Source organism: Siphateles boraxobius, unplaced genomic scaffold (genome assembly GCF_051911475.1).
Source record: "Siphateles boraxobius isolate OS27281-9 unplaced genomic scaffold, OSU_SipBor_1 6, whole genome shotgun sequence".
In the NCBI taxonomy this organism is placed as follows: Eukaryota; Metazoa; Chordata; class Actinopteri; order Cypriniformes; family Leuciscidae; genus Siphateles; species Siphateles boraxobius.
In genome coordinates this window covers 4,368,940-4,385,906 of record NW_027509186.1, presented here as the reverse complement: position 1 = coordinate 4,385,906, position 16,967 = coordinate 4,368,940, and the positions used below count along the sequence as shown (strand labels likewise).

The 16,967-nt window shown below is 42.4% G+C and overlaps 1 protein-coding gene, 3 long non-coding RNA genes and 5 other non-coding genes across 9 annotated transcripts; 3 read left to right on the top strand and 6 right to left on the bottom strand.

Annotated features, from left to right (window-relative positions):
* Nucleotides 1-3,411: 3,411 nt before the first annotated feature.
* On the bottom strand, nt 3,412-3,485 carry trnat-agu (transfer RNA threonine (anticodon AGU)). The gene has a single exon. It is a non-coding gene; the product is annotated as a tRNA-Thr (tRNA).
* Nucleotides 3,486-4,023: 538 nt separating this feature from the next.
* trnar-ucu (transfer RNA arginine (anticodon UCU)) lies at nt 4,024-4,112 on the bottom strand. The gene is given in 2 exon segments: nt 4,024-4,059; nt 4,076-4,112. It is a non-coding gene; the product is annotated as a tRNA-Arg (tRNA).
* A 139-nt stretch (nt 4,113-4,251) lies between these two features.
* trnat-ugu (transfer RNA threonine (anticodon UGU)) lies at nt 4,252-4,325 on the bottom strand. Its single transcript has one exon. It is a non-coding gene; the product is annotated as a tRNA-Thr (tRNA).
* A 943-nt stretch (nt 4,326-5,268) lies between these two features.
* Nucleotides 5,269-5,776, top strand: LOC143715524 (uncharacterized). The gene is made up of 3 exons (XR_013195795.1): nt 5,269-5,372; nt 5,512-5,627; nt 5,721-5,776. It is a non-coding gene; the product is annotated as an uncharacterized LOC143715524 (long non-coding RNA).
* Nucleotides 5,777-8,674: 2,898 nt separating this feature from the next.
* On the top strand, nt 8,675-11,278 carry LOC143715523 (uncharacterized). Its single transcript, XR_013195794.1, has 3 exons — nt 8,675-8,989; nt 9,065-9,246; nt 11,178-11,278. It is a non-coding gene; the product is annotated as an uncharacterized LOC143715523 (long non-coding RNA).
* A 41-nt stretch (nt 11,279-11,319) lies between these two features.
* LOC143715522 (G2/M phase-specific E3 ubiquitin-protein ligase-like) lies at nt 11,320-12,130 on the top strand. The gene is made up of 3 exons (XM_077207334.1): nt 11,320-11,349; nt 11,502-11,716; nt 11,802-12,130. The coding sequence occupies exons 2-3, from the start codon at nt 11,575-11,577 to the stop codon at nt 12,035-12,037; spliced, it is 378 nt and encodes a 125-aa protein (XP_077063449.1). The 5' UTR covers nt 11,320-11,349; nt 11,502-11,574; the 3' UTR covers nt 12,038-12,130.
* A 701-nt stretch (nt 12,131-12,831) lies between these two features.
* LOC143715521 (uncharacterized) lies at nt 12,832-13,700 on the bottom strand. Its single transcript, XR_013195793.1, has 3 exons — nt 13,611-13,700; nt 13,173-13,256; nt 12,832-12,925 (listed from the first exon to the last, which is right to left on the bottom strand). It is a non-coding gene; the product is annotated as an uncharacterized LOC143715521 (long non-coding RNA).
* Nucleotides 13,701-15,670: 1,970 nt separating this feature from the next.
* trnat-ugu (transfer RNA threonine (anticodon UGU)) lies at nt 15,671-15,744 on the bottom strand. Its single transcript has one exon. It is a non-coding gene; the product is annotated as a tRNA-Thr (tRNA).
* A 720-nt stretch (nt 15,745-16,464) lies between these two features.
* On the bottom strand, nt 16,465-16,538 carry trnat-agu (transfer RNA threonine (anticodon AGU)). Its single transcript has one exon. It is a non-coding gene; the product is annotated as a tRNA-Thr (tRNA).
* Between the last annotated feature and the right edge of the window lie 429 nt (nt 16,539-16,967).

The following is a 16,967-nucleotide window of genomic DNA, read 5'->3' as shown; positions in this document are numbered from 1 at the left end:
TAACATCTACGTATGGTTCAGTCTTGAAGATGGATTCCACTAAAAAGGTTAGCAGGGGATTTTTGTTAATTTATGGTGTTTACTGTTATATCATTATCAGAGCATGAGTATCATATTCTACATGGTGTGATGTTTCATTGCATTGCATGCTTCCTGTCATCTACTGCAGATCACTAAGAAGCTGGCTGGGACGGCAAGGGGAACGGGACTCTGGCTTACCTCTGTTGGCAATGAGTTTGGTCAGGTGCTCATGAGTGTGCTGACAGCACAGGAAGGAGCAGGACTGGACATGATGGTCGATGGTCTGGTGAAAAGGTACCAGCAGGCTAGTGTGGATCCACCTGCTGTTTTGTACGTGGACTGTGGCTGCTGCACTGATGTGGGTGAGACCAAGCTGAAAACCAGATTCAGAGGGTGGCCTGATCTCATGATTCGCTTGGACATCTGGCATTTTATGCGCAGGATTGCCATGGGGTGTACAACTGATGCCCATCAGCTGTATCCCATCTTCATGTCACGGCTGTCAGCGTGCATTTTTGAGTGGGATGCGGCTGATGTTTCTATGCTTCGCAAAGCAAAGAGAGAGCTGTTGATATCCCAGGGTTGGCCTGCGCTGACAGATGAAGATGTCAACAAGCATCTTACCAGGAATGAGCTGGCACTCCATTGCCGGAGGAGGACCTGTGGAGAGGAGACTACCATCCTTCTCCTTGAGCGGCTGCTTACAGAGCTCCTGAGCAGCAAGGGCAAAGACTCCCTGGGTGTTCCTCTCCTGGACCGAGAAAGGATGGAGCACATCTGGAATGTCCAGAAGAAGCATGTGAAATGCATTCAAGACCCCCCTGGTGTTGTGCTCTATACAGAGACAGGGAGCCTAAACAAGGGAGGCGTGCTTCTGAAGACCTACAGATGTGCCAGAGGCTCCACTTCTCTCGAGTCCTTTCATTTACACCTGAACCGTTTCATCCCAGGTATTGTCTTTGTCACACACACTGTGCAGGTGTAAAGAAAGAGCATTAAGTGTTTTTGTGTGTTCCTTTAACACCTCCTAAACACTGTTGTGTCTATTTACAGGGACCAGTGCAAACAGTCTGAACTTTCAGATTTATCTGCTGGAGGGTTTACACCGGTGGAACCAGGACCGGGAGGCTGCTTCCCTGTCATCGGAGCCATCAGCTTTGCGCAGCTACACAGGAGAACTTGTTCACTGTGTAAACGGCAATTATGAAAAGCTGTTTGGCAGGAAAGTGGTCCCCACGTTTTGTCCCCCTGCATGTTACACCGGTGAGAATTGTTTTATATATTTTTTATTTTATCAACTTGCAATTTCTGTGTAACCTCCGTCTATATGTCAGATTTAACCCTATAGAGTCGATTGTATCATAATTGATATGCAAGTTTCTAAAGGACTCTAAATGATCAACATGATCAAAATTTTTTAGGAAACATGCCCTCTGTCGTCTGATTGATTATAGTCTTTTAGTATAATTGTAAAAGTGTCCACCTTCAGCTCGTGCTTCACGTTTCTTTTCATTGTAAAACCTTTACTGATTTTATAAAGTAATTGTAAGAATAACTTTTATATTGTTACTAATATTTAATGACTAGTTACTAGACTGAAGCAGCTTGGGTTCACTTGATTAGAAAATCATGTTACATGTAAATATCAAAATGATCATCAGACTTTTCTCTCAATCATCATTGTATTGCATTTCATTTCATGTTTTGCCCCCATAATTAAACGTGTTTGGCCTCTTAATAAAACTGTTTTGTTTTTTTTCTCCTTGACGATGAGCTCTATATTCTCACACTATATGAGCTACTACAAAAGCCTAATGTATCAAATATGATACACAACATTCTATTTAATTTCCGTTTGTTTATTGTTTTTATTTCAGGTGAGCTCATTGGAGTGCAGTATCTGTTCCAGCAGACTGGTCAGGCACTGCAGGACATGAATCCTGACTCTGAGCAGACAGCAGAGCTCATTGAGGACCTCAGTGTGGAGGAGCGAGATGAAGATGAGGGCTTCTGTGACATCAGCGAGGATCACACAATAGCAGATCCGGAGGCTGTTCTGTCACCACCCTCTTCCACACTGACACTGGGTTCTTCCACCCTGGTCACCAGCAGTGCCACACCTGTACTGGGCTCCACATCCCCTTCACTGGTCCCTGACCCCAAACTTGTCCTCACACAGTCTCCTTCATCACCTGGACCCTCAGGGACTGCTGTCACACCTGTTCCCTCTGAAACATCTGTTTCAACTCTCCCCTCAGAGCCAGAGAATGCTGGTCAGGATGATGATGAAAAAGAGACGGTAAATATTACTCCTTTGTATGTCTTTCAAATTAACTAGAATAATTATGATGAATTAACATCCAGTGCTTTAAATCCAGACTTTCCACATATTTTACATTTAAAAGTACAGCCTAAATTCATTTGTAAGCTGCAAATACACATCAAGTCAAGTCATCTTTATTTATTTGGTGCTTTGTAAAATCTCTCTGCTTTGTACTATACAGTGCTTTACGGTGATAAACAGGAAAATAACACAATCAGTTATGGAATTATGCATTAGACAGATGTGATGTAATAATTGTATTGCATGTTTGTGTTTTTTAATAGGCTGTTGACTACCAAAATATCCCGGGTTATCAACATGTGGACCAGCTGGCAGAATATCTGGTGGATCTCTGGGACCACACAGCCCTCAGCCTGACCAACCAGGAAGCCAACACCATAATTGCTCTTTGGCAGAACCTGGATGACCGGGACAAGGAACGGGTGGTGTATGACAGTCGATGCCGAAAGAGACTGCTGAGTGGACGCTTCAAGGTCCCGAAGAAGCCCACTCACCCTGGTGTAGAGAGCACCAACAGATGTGTGCTGGGTGCAAGCAGCGCACCTGCTCAGTGGCCTGACTGTTGCCGTCTGCTGGAGACCATCTTCATCAGACTTTGCACTGTCCACCCAAGCCCCAAAAGAAAAGGCAAGGGAGCCCTGTCAAGGTTGTCTCTGATCCTGCAAGACTATCGCAGGATAAGGCAGCTTGTACTGGGCAACAGCTTGGTGATGGGAGGAACATCCATGCAGCTGGTGGAGGTTAACCAGAACACCCTGATTCTCCACACACAGGACAGCACAGCCTGACCTTCCAAAGGTGGTATGTTATCCACAAGACATCCACAAGACAAGCCGGTGTGTGAAAAAATGCTCTGGAGTGGGGGCCTTGTATCGATACGTTTTTATTTATTAATTACCCATATGACAAACCCACAACCTTTGAATATCTCCATTCACAATCTAGAAGTCCAATGCGCTATCCATTGCGCCACAGAGCCACAAAAGACAAGCTTTAAGCTTTCACATCAGAGAAGGTTAAATGACTACTCTTAGAAGCCACAGATTAGGGACTGCTGGGATTCGAACCCAGGATATCCTGTTTACTAGACAGGCGCTTTGACCAACTAATCCACAGCGCCAGCTACTGTCACTGGTTCGATGCTTTTGTATACAAAGTCTAAAAGAGGTAGCATGTCAGGAGAATAGCTGATTACATAATGAATAGGTCCCTTTGAAGTTACAGGATTATTTCCAAAACCTGAAATGTGTGCAGGCTTCTGTTGAGGGACAAGGGAATATCTCAAGCCATTTATTTCTGGATCGAAACTCTCAGTACTCGTGTCTCAAATGTCTCGGGAACCTCCAGTTACGATACATCTAAATGCTGTTTCAGCTTGGAGAAATGGAAAGCGTGTTTTTTCTTCTTCTTTTTCTTCTAGGTAGGTGGCCAACAATAGGTTGTTGCAGATTTTGGCCTAGGCCAGTGGATTTCAACCTATTCTTATTTAAATAGGTGACTTAAGTTAATTAGTAGAGTACTCTGTGATCTGAGTTGGGTGTGTCCAATAAGGGAAATAAGCAGAATGTGAAGGGTATGCTTCTGAAGTAGTTTGTGGATTCAAGTTTTAAGCATATGCTTGTCCAACACAAAGACATCTGAGCAAAAGAGGGTACGCACGACTCTGGTGGGACTCGAACCCACAACCTTTGAATATCTCCATTCACAATCTAGAAGTCCAATGCGCTATCCATTGTGCCACAGAGCCACAAAAGACAAACTTTAAGACGCTATTGCATGCACATCACTTCTTAGATTTCCACATTTTGTGCAGATGCACACTGTTCAGCATGCAAAGATTTACATATGTAAAAGATTAAGTGAGTGGTGCCCACATCCTGTGGCATAGGCACTGCTGGGATTCGAACCCAGGATCTCCTGTTTACAAGACAGGCGCTTTGACAAACTAAGCCACAGCGCCACTTGCTGAACCTTCTACAATGTGTTGGGATAAAAAGTCTAAAAGAGGTAGCAGGTCAGGAAAATAGCTGATTACATCATGAAAGAGGTTAGGGGATTATTTCCAAAACCCGAGGGGCATTCAGGGCTCTGTTGAAGAAAGAGGGAATATCTGAAACTCTCAATACTTGTGTCTGAAATGTTTTTGGAACCTCCAGTTACAATACATCTAAATTCTGTCTCAGCTGGGAGAAATGGAAAGCAATCTCTGCTATGCTTTCAGCTGATCTGAAAGACAAAATCCAGAAAGATTTTCATGAATTATATATTCATATTTGTAAAGTACCGTGGCCGAGAAGGGTCACAACACATACAAACCCCACAACAACTACATATTCAGAAAACACATACAAATTCAGAAAACACATGCAAACAACGCCACAACAACTACATATTCAGAAAACACATACAAATTCAGAAAACACATACAAATTCAGAAAACACATGCAAATTCAGAAAACAACTTTGTCGATTTCACATTCGCTGCAAATATTCGCAGCACGAGCAAATAGGGAAACGAACTGCAAACTGCAAAAACACAACGGAAATGTTTCCGGGGGGGGCCATAATCAGTGACGGACCCGCATCCATCCGGTTGTCTTAGCGCTATTTTTTGAATGTGTGCTGTGCTTTTCTTGTCTCAAGAGGTAAGTGTTTCTCTTTCATTATGACAGACTTGTCGATGTGCTCTGATACCGAAGTGGTTTTGTGTGTTTTTAACATATTAAGTTATTGTCCCCATAACGTATTAGTCTGCCAACGTTGTTAGCTGGAAACTAAGTTAGCTGGCTAGCTTGCGTCTGGCCATTAAATAGATGCATTACTGGCGTTTGTACAATGTTGTCCTGATATCTGAACTATTTATTTAATTTTTAGTTTGAAATGTTCTGTCCGTATTGTGCCAAGCAACTGGGGGACGCTCCCAAGTTTTGCCCGTCGTGTGGTCTGAACGTGGGGTTCCTTACGGTGTGTCCATCCACGTCATCAAGCCTAGGCCGTGGGCCTACAGGTAATATCCCCTTACTGTGCTCCCATTTTAACGTTACTGTGCTGCATTGAATTGTCCCGTGGTTTTAGCTGTCAGAAAGGTGGCAATTTATCAACCAATCACAAAGCATAGCTATAATGAATCAGTGTGTGTGTGTTAGTGAATGAGACAAGTATCCAAGGAAGAGCAGGTCAATTCATGAGGTTCAGGGAAGTTAAAGAGGCTGAGAGGAGGACCTTTTCAAAGGCTAAAAAGAAACCAAACATTATGGTCAAGGTAAACTAATATGGAGGTTTAGGTCACAATGTGACTATTACACAGTACACAGTCTTAAACATGTTTGTTTTTCTTCTTTTCTTATTTCTGTAGATTTCAATTGGCATAATGACCAGAACAAAATATGGGTTAAAACCTATAAGAGGGGAAACTTTGCCATTAAATGTTGAACCCCTGTGGTCATCAAAACAAATTTTGCCAGCTGCTATAAAAAAACAGCGAGATTTTAATCAAGACATGATGTACGATGGAGAATATGTCCTGGTATATCCTGATGGCTCTCAGGTACAAAATATACCAGGCACAGACAAACCCTTTGTCCTTGAACATTATAAAGAGGCCATTGGAAAGTCTTACCAGAGGATCGTACTGTACATCTGCCCCCTTCAGGATTCGAGTAAGTATTGAAGTACATGTATGTAAAATAATAATAATAATAATTGATAATGGTTGGTAATTAAGTGAGTTCTTAATTTAATTTGAGCTGGTTGTAAAATTGCCATATATTTTGCATATACCTAGCCTAATAATGATGCATCATTTTCTCTTTCCAAGGTCATGGAGATGACTCCTCTTCAGAATCCGATGATGAGGCATTTGCTAGCCTTCCACTGAAAATGTAAGTTTCTCCCGCTAATTTGAGACCTGTGCTAGTGGTTTTTGATTATCCACGTATTTCACAGCATTCATTTATTTTTTCTTTCAATTGCGAGAAGGAATAGATCGAGCATGTTGTGCTCTTTAAATCATATTAACAAATATCTATATTATGATTTAAATTAAATTATTCAAATTATTTGTTTGTTTTAGTTTACCAAAACAATGTCCACCAACAGTGTCCAGGCCATCTGATGGGCAAGTATGTATTATTCTGTAATGTTATTAAGTTTATGTTAATGATGTAATTATTGTTAATTTGTTTGGTGTTATCTCTACTTTCATAAACAGGCCAATGGAGCAGGACCAGGACCCAAAAACACCACATCATGTGACTTCTACAAGTAAGTCACAATGGATTCAAATTGTTCGTTCATTGCACTAATACTTTTGGCTCTGGGTTTAGCATGAAATATTGACTGCTGAATGTAATGCATTACAGTACCAAGTATAACACTTTTTTACTGTAATTTCACAACCATCTTGTTTTAGTATTTCATTGTTCCTTTAATCCACAGCACATATACCAAGATCTATGCACCAGTTGTCATTGACAGCAGTTGCTCTGATGTTGAGGACGTAGACAATTTTCAGGAGGAAGACAGGTACTTTGATAGAAATAATGCTGTCAACCTTTGTTGTTGTTTTTTTTGTTTGTTTCCTCAGATATATTACATAGTTCAAGCTACATTTGGCATTTTACCTGGTTTCTGTTGCCATACAATTATTAAAGCAAATATTCAAATTGTATATATTTGTGGCGAACAGGACGGCCGAGGGACGTGAGAGAATGGCGCGAGGCCGGTGGTGCGATTGATAATGAGCAACACCTGTGAGCACACCGGTCTCGCATCTCTCACGGAGGAGCGGAAGCATAAAGGAGGAGCGACGACGTTGATGATCGAGAGAGGAACAGGCCTGATTTTAGTTGTGTTTTTGTATTTGTGTTTTATTTTAGCCAGCAGTCGTCCGCGAGGGGCTGCTGGCCGTTATGTTTTATTTTGGGTAAGCCAGCAGTCGTCCGCGAGGGGCTGCTGGCGGTATTTTAGTTTGTTTGTTTTATTTTAAATAAAGTTTATTTTGATTGTTCGCCGGTTCCCGCCTCCTTCTTCCCTGAACATTGCTACACTGGTGCCGAAACCCGGGAAGAGGGAGGAACGCGCTGTCAGAGAGTCCTCGCCGCTGTGGGGAATCCGCGGTGTCATCGAGCATGGTGCGCGAGTCGCCGCCGCTCGCCGTGGGCCGGAGCCTGCTGCCATCCGCCAGAAGGGGAGGAGCAGGGAGCGGGGGACTCGCGGCCATGGACGCTCGAGGCGGTGCGCTGGAGAGAGTTGCCGGTTGGACGGTCGAGCTCGCTGCCGGCCGCCTGTGTATTGGAGGGGCGGCTGCCATCCGGGAGGGAGAGGAGGAGTCGCCGCCGCTCGCCGTGGGCCGGAGCCTGCTGCCGTCCACCAGAGAAGGGGAGGTGCAGGGAGCGGGGGACTCCTACCGTCTGCCCAAGGCACCCGAGGAGCCGTCGCCGTCCACCGGGCGGCGGAGGAGCGTCGAACCGTCCACCGAGGGCCATCCAGCGTCACCGCCAGGCACCGCGGAGGAGATCGCCCAGCTGGTGGGGGACCAGATGGCAGCGCGTTGTGGGAACCGGACCATTTTTTTTTTTTTTTTTCCTCTCTCCCCTCTCTCGATCTGTCGCTCCTCATGCTTCCGTCTCCATTTCCCTCGGCTTGTCGGTCCATACCCCCCAGGGATCGCCGCCGCCGGGGGGGGAGTAGGCACAGGCTCGTGGGTACCCCCCGGCCTGTGAGGGGCGATGGGGGTATGTGGCGAACAGGACGGCCGAGGGACGTGAGAGAATGGCGCGAGGCCGGTGGTGCGATTGATAATGAGCAACACCTGTGAGCACACCGGTCTCGCATCTCTCACGGAGGAGCGGAAGCATAAAGGAGGAGCGACGACGTTGATGATCGAGAGAGGAACAGGCCTGATTTTAGTTGTGTTTTTGTATTTGTGTTTTATTTTAGCCAGCAGTCGTCCGCGAGGGGCTGCTGGCCGTTATGTTTTATTTTGGGTAAGCCAGCAGTCGTCCGCGAGGGGCTGCTGGCGGTATTTTAGTTTGTTTGTTTTATTTTAAATAAAGTTTATTTTGATTGTTCGCCGGTTCCCGCCTCCTTCTTCCCTGAACATTGCTACAATATTTTTTTACTTACCCCTAAACCGAAACAAAATCTGGCAGAAATTATTGAAAGCTTGCAATGTGTGCTTCATGCTTATGCCCATCACATTTCATCACACACATATGGTGTTCTCACTGTAATGGGACCATAAAAGATTTATATTTAACTATCCAAATAAAAGGCAGTGTTAATGTTTCTCTTTCTTGTGTTGCAGAGACGCAGATATTGGACTGACGGCTGCAGACGTTCTGTCAAATCTGTCATACAACATTAACACAAAAAGCTGTAGCAGGTTAAATATAAACCGTGCTAATGTCTGGGATGGTGCTCTGAGGGGATTCAAACGTTCCTCATTTGACCCCACCTGTAGCCTTTTGGTCAAATTCACTGATGACATCGGGCAAACAGAGGAGGCTGTGGACACAGGAGGGCCTACACGGGAATTTCTGACACTCTTGATGGACGCCATTAAAACCAGTCGATTTTTTGAAGGCAAAGAAGATGGCAAATACCTGTCATTTGATAGCAAAGGTAATTCACTTTTTGTCACATTTTGACAGTATTATAAATCAATTTGAACTAACCGTGGAACATTGCCATTGTTAGCTGCAGAAGGTGATGAGTATTTCCATGTTGGAAGAATGGTTGCTGTCTCCATTGTACATGGTGGTCCAGGGCCTCGATGCTTTTCCCCAAGCTTCTACCAGTACCTGGTTGGTAAAGTTAAGACCATTGAGGCACCAATTGAGGATATACCTGATACTGAAGTCAGGAATGTTCTCCTTGAGGTAATTGTAATTATGTGTTTCTAACAATATTCAAGAATTTTTTTTTTTTATATTTTGATGAACAATCAACAATTTGGACACCCCAGTAGCTTGAAAAACCAGTGTGATATTGGAATAAAACCAGTGACTTCCATGCTTTGTCACTAATATGTAGTCTAAATTCCAACCAATACTCACTTAAAAAAGTTGGGTTAAAATCGACCCAACAGCTAACCCAATGGTGGGTTGATATAGCACCGACCTATTGTTGGGTTATTTTAACCCAATAAATTAGGTAACTAGTTTACCCAATAAATTGGGTTTCAAAAAACGAATCTGTTGGGTTATTTGGCCAAAATGCTTTAATCAAACTATTATTAATATTAATTATAATTACTATTATTTCCATGAAAATAACTCACTCACTCACAACTTAAGTATATTAACAATGCTTTATTTACATCCAATTAGACATTGCATTCAAAAGTTATTGTTGCAAGTGTTTCAATAAATAAAATAAAAAAAAGTAATGCAATTATAAACTGCCTCATAAGGCAACGTGTTGAAGGGAACACCTCCAGGCACAGAATATTAATGTTAAAATTAATTAATTTAGAGTTATGTTTTAAGTTCTAAGAAACATGGATCACAAAAACACAAATAAACAGTTGTAAACATTACAAGTTGTAAACATTTTCATTAAGTTATTGTTTGCAATTGCTTTCATTTACTTCCTTAAAATAAGAAATTCTTTCAATAAATAAATAAATAAATAAATAGAAGTAATGCAATTATAAACTGCCTCATAAGGCGACAGTGTGTTGAGGGAACAGCTCCTGCCACAGAATGCTAAAATTAATTTAATTACAATTATGTTTTAAGTTCTAAGAAACATGGAATACAAATACACAAACAAAACAAACCAAAGCTTGTCCAGCTTATCCAATTATAAACTGCCTAAGTAGGCGACAATGAGTTGATGGAACTCCTCCTGGCACAGAATATGATGTTTTATTAACAAAGTTCGGGAGAAGCACGTTCAGATAATTAACACGGGTGGAGAGCACTCAGCAATCATGATTAAAACGTGTATATATAGACTCAGCAGTCTCACCTCATTTCTCTGACAGTTTAGCAGCGTCCCTCCACCACCCCTTCTCCACTCTTCTAGTCCTAAACCACTTTACATATAGGGGGGAGTACTCTGGGTTCGGGCCGAATTCCGAGCTCGGAGCCCTCCCCCCGTACAGCACGCCAAATACATATTATACTTTATTCCCTTTAATTGTATGTAAGTGTGAACTCGTGAAATATTGTGTGTTGTAGCAACTGCCAAACAGCTGCCGCAGGCGTTGGATACTCAATGTCTAAAACATAAAATAATTTAAAGCATGTATCCACAGCTTGTAAAAGGCTGTCTTGCTCTAGTGCCGCTCCTCCCAAAATGACGAAGGCTTGTGAGCAGTTGAATTTGTCCCCAAGCTGCAGGACATGAGGGAATTGCCTCCGTTGCTCCTCCTCCTCCAAATACTTGATGATGTTTGTTCCAACCTTTAAATAGAAATTTTAAATGGTAAATATGCACAAATGGATCAAATATTACCCCAAATGTGTTGTCATAAATGATGTACCTACAGGCTGTAAATCAACAAATGCTTGTTTTGCCTCATGGTAAGAGGGCCGAACCCTCTTGCAGCCTGTTTTGTGTGGCAATGGAGGAAGGATAGCTGGCAGGGTTTTTAAAGCAACATCTCCAAGAGTGTCTTTACATAAAACAGAAAGAACAATGGATTAATCTTTAAACAAGTCCATTATATCATAGACAAAATATTATAACTTGACATGAAAGTACAGAGCTGTTGTGCAGGATTTTCTCACCAGAAGAAATGTTATTGGGTACACAAAATAACCCAACATTAGAGTGTACAGACAGTATTTTTATTTTACTCTAGATTAAGAATGCTAGGACACTGGAAGAACTCGTGGAACTCGCAGATAAGCACTCCAGCATGCTTCAGACAGCAGGATGCTATAATGCCTGAGGACACTGGAGGATAAGGAACAAGTTGTGGATGGTTACATCCAGTAGTACTTCACCTACCGCAACCATGTTTCCTTCCAGAGGTAGGTCACTCTGACTACTTTGTAAGAATTCAAACGAGAATTTGAATGAAACTCAAATGAGTGTCTAACAAATGTGAGTCCTACTGGCAATAGCATTAAGAACTTACCATGATCTGCCTCTTCCCCTCACCCACAACCCAACCCGGTAATAGGTTCAAGGATGGCCTGGCTACCCTCAACTTTTTCAACGCTCTGGAACAGCATCCCTCCATTTTCCTGCCCTACATGTGTTACAGTGCGGAAGACCTGACAGCCGAGAGTGTAGAGTCACTGTTCCGTCCAGAAATGAGCCCAACTGGTAGCTCAAATCGCCATGAGGAGGAGAGAGTGCTTGGCTACTGGCTGGACTACTTAATCGCTGTAAAAGGTATAATTTTCTGTATGTTGTTTGAAGTGAAGTTCACAAATGGATGATACATCTCAATGTGTTTCTTTACTCCCAACCCCCACAGAGGAAGGGTCAGGGATGTCCTTGCAGGACATTCTGATGTTCGCCACAGGCCTGAAAGAAATCCCAGCAGCAAAATTAATACCACAGCCTCAACTCACATTCCAGAAACACTCAAGGTTTCCTGAGGCTAATGTCTGCGCAAACACATTAAAACTCCCGATCTTACCCTCATATGAAATCTTTGAGGAAGCAAAGAATTATGGAATCAAGAACGCTCCAGGATTTGGGCTCCATTGAGGTGTCAATCAGAAATTAATTATCAGTGGCAAATTTGCATTACTGTTGTTACTGTTTGCATTGCACTTTGCACTGTTACATTGTTTACAGAAATCCATTTTTTTTTTATAAGAAAAGGTGCAAGTTTCTCTATTTGGAAACTTTTCATGGCAGATTTACATTGCTGTTACTGTTCGCACTTTACTATTTGTATGGTTACATGGTTTACAGAAGTCCAATGATTTTTTGTATAAGAAAAGGTGCAAGTTTCTCTATTTGGAAACTTTCCGTGACAGATTTACATTGCTGTTACTGTTCGCACTTTACTGTTTGTCAGTATTTTAACAGTTAAAAGAAATAAAATAATTTTTATAAGAAAATGTAAGTTTGTCTATTCTGAAACATTTTGCAAGAGCCATCAGAATGAAGTTTATTTGTTGTTGCATAAATTGGTCATGAAATGTTACCGATCTAGCATGAAAGTCACCATTAGCTTCAGCATACCGTATTTATCAACACTGTTAACACCAAAAGCATACATTGTGATGGTGGAAAAAGTAAGGGAAGTCATTGCAATCGATTAATATCTTTGCTTTTAATTTAACCTTTAATTTAAGGTGTCCATATCAGTACACCACACTGCGGGCAATGCTGTCTGAAAGAAAATAAACTGCCTACACGTCTGTTAGTTCTCTCTCTCAAAGACCAGCCATTTCCTTAAGTCTAATGTAGTTGTCAACAGCAGCTGGCCAGTTGATGGGTGGAGCGAGCTGGCTCTGTCTCTCCAAGTTGGCAAAATATGCTTGGAGGCTAGCATCTCCACACAAACTGTTTGTGGGTGGCAGAAGGTCTTTGAACTCCTGTAACACTTGGGGATCCACTGGGAATCCACAATCCCTTCCACCAAACCTAAGGCCGCACAGAAAGCACAACAGTGAACTCATTTGAATAGTGTTTAAATCTCAAAGGGAAACCAACCAAACATTTATTGAAAATGACAATACAGGTGTTACATACAAACCTGTGAGGCAGGTTGTAAATGGTATCAGGTTTCCCAGATGGACAGAGAGACTGCCGGACGGGTCTGATGGTATGGTTATTCCAAAGCTCTCGGTGTTCATCAAGCTCTTTCTGAAAGATGCCCAGGAACACATACCGTACAAGGCACTTGTGTTCATGGGTGCCATTGAAGTAGTGTCTCTCTCTCAGGTCACTGAATAAATCCATCCAGAACTGTGTCCTAATAATGGAGTACAGTGATTTTAGTTTTGTATAAATGTTTCTAATACAAATACTTAAATTATGTGACAGTCTTGGAAAACAACATTCTGCACTGCATTCACCAGTGCAGAATGGACTGTCAACACTTATTACAATTTGAAACAGTCAACCATGCACACTAATCCTTTTACTTATCATAACTATTGCACAATCGGCAGTACACAGCCTGATCCATGTATGACGCTCATATAAATAAGCCTACATTTTCAAAGTCAGCATTGTATGGTGCCAACCCAGCATAATATTACGAAAAGATTACAGAAATATGAAACAGTATTGAAAAATATGTGAGTAACAGTATTGTTAAACGTACCTCTGTTTCCTGAAAAAGGACCACCAACTTTCAATCCTTTGATTGGCAGTTGAAGTGCCATACATGTGGCTGAGAGAACCTGCAAAGTCATTGGTGTGGTCCTCTCTTAAAGAACAGTGGATGGCAGCCATGTCTCCATTTTCTGTCCCACAGTCTGTCCTAAGACGAGCCGGAAGGCCACAGCTCGAAACACACTGCAGGTAATGGTGAGCTATTACTGCAGGGTCGTTGTTGGTGCTGCCACTACTGAGCCACATAACCCGCCTTGAATACCCATCGATGCAGCCACTGATGGCAATCCCAAAGGGCTTGAGCTTGTCATAGCCATCCACGTGCCACACCTGATTGGGTCCTGCAGAGCAATAGGATCGCCTAACAAACCTGCGCCTATGACGGAGAGATACTCCTGTTGGATTTAATAATCTGAGGGCTTGCATGACATCGTCTTGTTTCACTGTCAGTGAATGCTTCTGTCTCAGGGTCTGCCACATAGCCCTGTAGCCCAACAGCTGTCCTGAGCCGTTCAATTCACTAGTGATGGCAGCATTCACAGTCTCCAGTGGACTGTAATTTGCACTCCGACTTAGATTTAGCCGTTTCAGCCTTCTTTTTTAGAGTTTTCAGGCTCATTACAATACCATGCTTTGACTCCAAAAAATCGCGAATAACGTCGTTGGAGTGGTCCTTTCTAAAGTAAGCACGTATTAGGTCATCCTCTGGACTGACACAACACACACACACACACACACACACACACACACAGAAAGATTAATTATAAAAACTAATATGCTTTAATGGGGTTGATAAATTTATAAATAGGAACACAGTAAGGGGATGTTACCTGTAGGCTGACGCTCCGTAAGGAACCCCACGTTCAGACCACACGACGTGCAAAACTTGGGAGCGTCCCCCAGTTGCTCGGCACAATACGGACAGAACATTTCAAACTAAAAATTAAATAAATAGTTCAGATATCAGGACAACATTGTACAAACGCCAGTAATGCATCTATTTAATGGCCAGACGCGAGCTAGCCAGCTAACTTAGTTTCCAGCTAACAACGTTGGCAGATTAATACGTTATGGGGACAATAACTTAATATGTTAAAAACACACAAAACCACTTCGGTATCAGAGCACATCGACAAGTCTGTCATAATGAAAGAGAAACACTTACCTCTTGAGACAAGAAAAGCACAGCACACATTCAAAAAATAGCGCTAAGACAACCGGATGGATGCGGGTCCGTCACTGATTATGGCCCCCCCGGAAACATTTCCGTTGTGTTTTTGCAGTTTGCAGTTCGTTTCCCTATTTGCTCGTGCTGCGAATATTTGCAGCGAATGTGAAATCGACAAAGTTGTTTCCTGAATTTGCATGTGTTTTCTGAATTTGTATGTGTTTTCTGAATTTGTATGTGTTTTCTGAATATGTAGTTGTTGTGGCGTTGTTTGCATGTGTTTTCTGAATTTGCATGTGTTTTCTGAATATGTAGTTGTTGTGGGGTTTGTATGTGTTGTGACCCTTCTCGGCCACCGTAGTAAAGACTGTTTTGAATACATCCAGAGGCTGGATCTCAACAATAGGAAGTAGCAGATTCTGGCCTAAGCCAGTGGTTTTCAAACCATTCTCGAAACCTCCCAGACGCTATACATTTTCGTTATCTTCCTTATTTCAAAAGGGTTAATTGAGCTACTTAGTAGAGTACTCAATGATCTGACGTGGGTGTGTCCAATAAGGGAGATGAGCAGAATGTGAAGGGTAGGCTTCTGAAGTAGTTTGTGGACTCCAGTTTTAAACATATGTCTGACTCACAGAGACATCAGAGCAAAAGAGGCCACTGACTATTCTGGTGGGACTCACAACCACAACCAGGGAATTTCTCCATTCGCATCCTAGAAGTCCAAAGTTCTATCCATTGTACCATAAAATGACACACTTCAGGGAAGTATTGCATGCGCAGCACTTCTTAGTTTTTCCAGTTTTGTGCAAGTAAACACAGTTCGTCATGCAAAGACTTTCATATGTGAAAAGGTTAAGCACTCCCATATCCTGTGCCAAAGGCACTCCTGGGATTTGAACCCAGGATCTCCTGTTTACAAGACAGGCGCTTTGACCAGCTAAGCCACAGCGCCAGATATGGTGAAATTTGTTGGTAAAACAAGTCTAAAAGAGGTACCACATCAGGAAAACAGCTGATCACGTCATGAACGAGGTCCCTTAGAGGTAAGAGGATTGTTTCCAAAACACGAGGGCCTTTCACGCCTCAAGGGAATGTCTGAACTCATTTAATTTTGGCTCTACACTCTCGATAGTCATGCCTAAAATGTTTCCTGAGCCTTCTTCTGATATGAAAGGGCAAAATCCAGAAAGATATCCATGTATTATTCTTCATATATGTAAAGACTTTGTTTGTACAAATATCCATAGGCTTGACCATATCAATAGGTAGTAGCAGATTTCAGGCCTAAGCCAGGAGCTTGCAAACCATTCTTGAAGCGCATCTGCATCACATATATATATTTTTTTATTATCTCTCTCATTTAATACAGATGAATCAAATAATTGATTGATAAGTAACGTACTCGACGATCTGACTTGGGTGTGCTCAATAAGGAAAAGAAGAAAAATGTGTTGCGTAGGCTTCTGAAAAAGTTGGAAAACCCCAGCTTTAAGCAAATGTCAGTCTGGTAAAGACGTCTGTGCAAAGGGACACCATTCGTGACTCTGGTGGGACCCAAAAAACGACAACCTTTTTAAAACCTTCATTTGCAACCAAGAAGTCCAGATTGTCTTTCCTGCCAAGACTTTCACATCCGAGAAGGTTGAATGACTAATCTTAAAAGCCACAGATTAGGCACTGCTGGGATTTGAACCCAGGATCTCCTGTTTACTAGACAGGCGCTTTGACCAACTAAGCCACAGCGCCAGTTACTGTCACTGGTTCGATGCTTTTTTATACAAAGTCTAAAAGAGGTAGCATGTCAGGAGAATAGCTGATTACATCATAAATAGGTCCCTTTGAAGTTACAGGATTATTTCCAAAACCTGAAAGGTGTGCAGGCTTCTGTTGAGGGACAAGGGAATATCTCAAGCCATTTATTTCTGGATCGAAACTCTCAGTACTCGTGTCTCAAATGTTTCGGGAACCTCCAGTTACGATACTAGCCTGGTAATACCAGACTCTGCTACTTCACTTTGCTTCGTACACAGAGTCTGGGATAGCATAATAGAGAAGTGTTTTCTCTCTCGCTAGGGCGCGCGTACTGAAGTTTAAAATCATTGGTTACCCGTAAGCCAATCAGATAAGTTTGTTTATGACGCATGTTATGCGCCGACACAGCCGCATCGAACCACA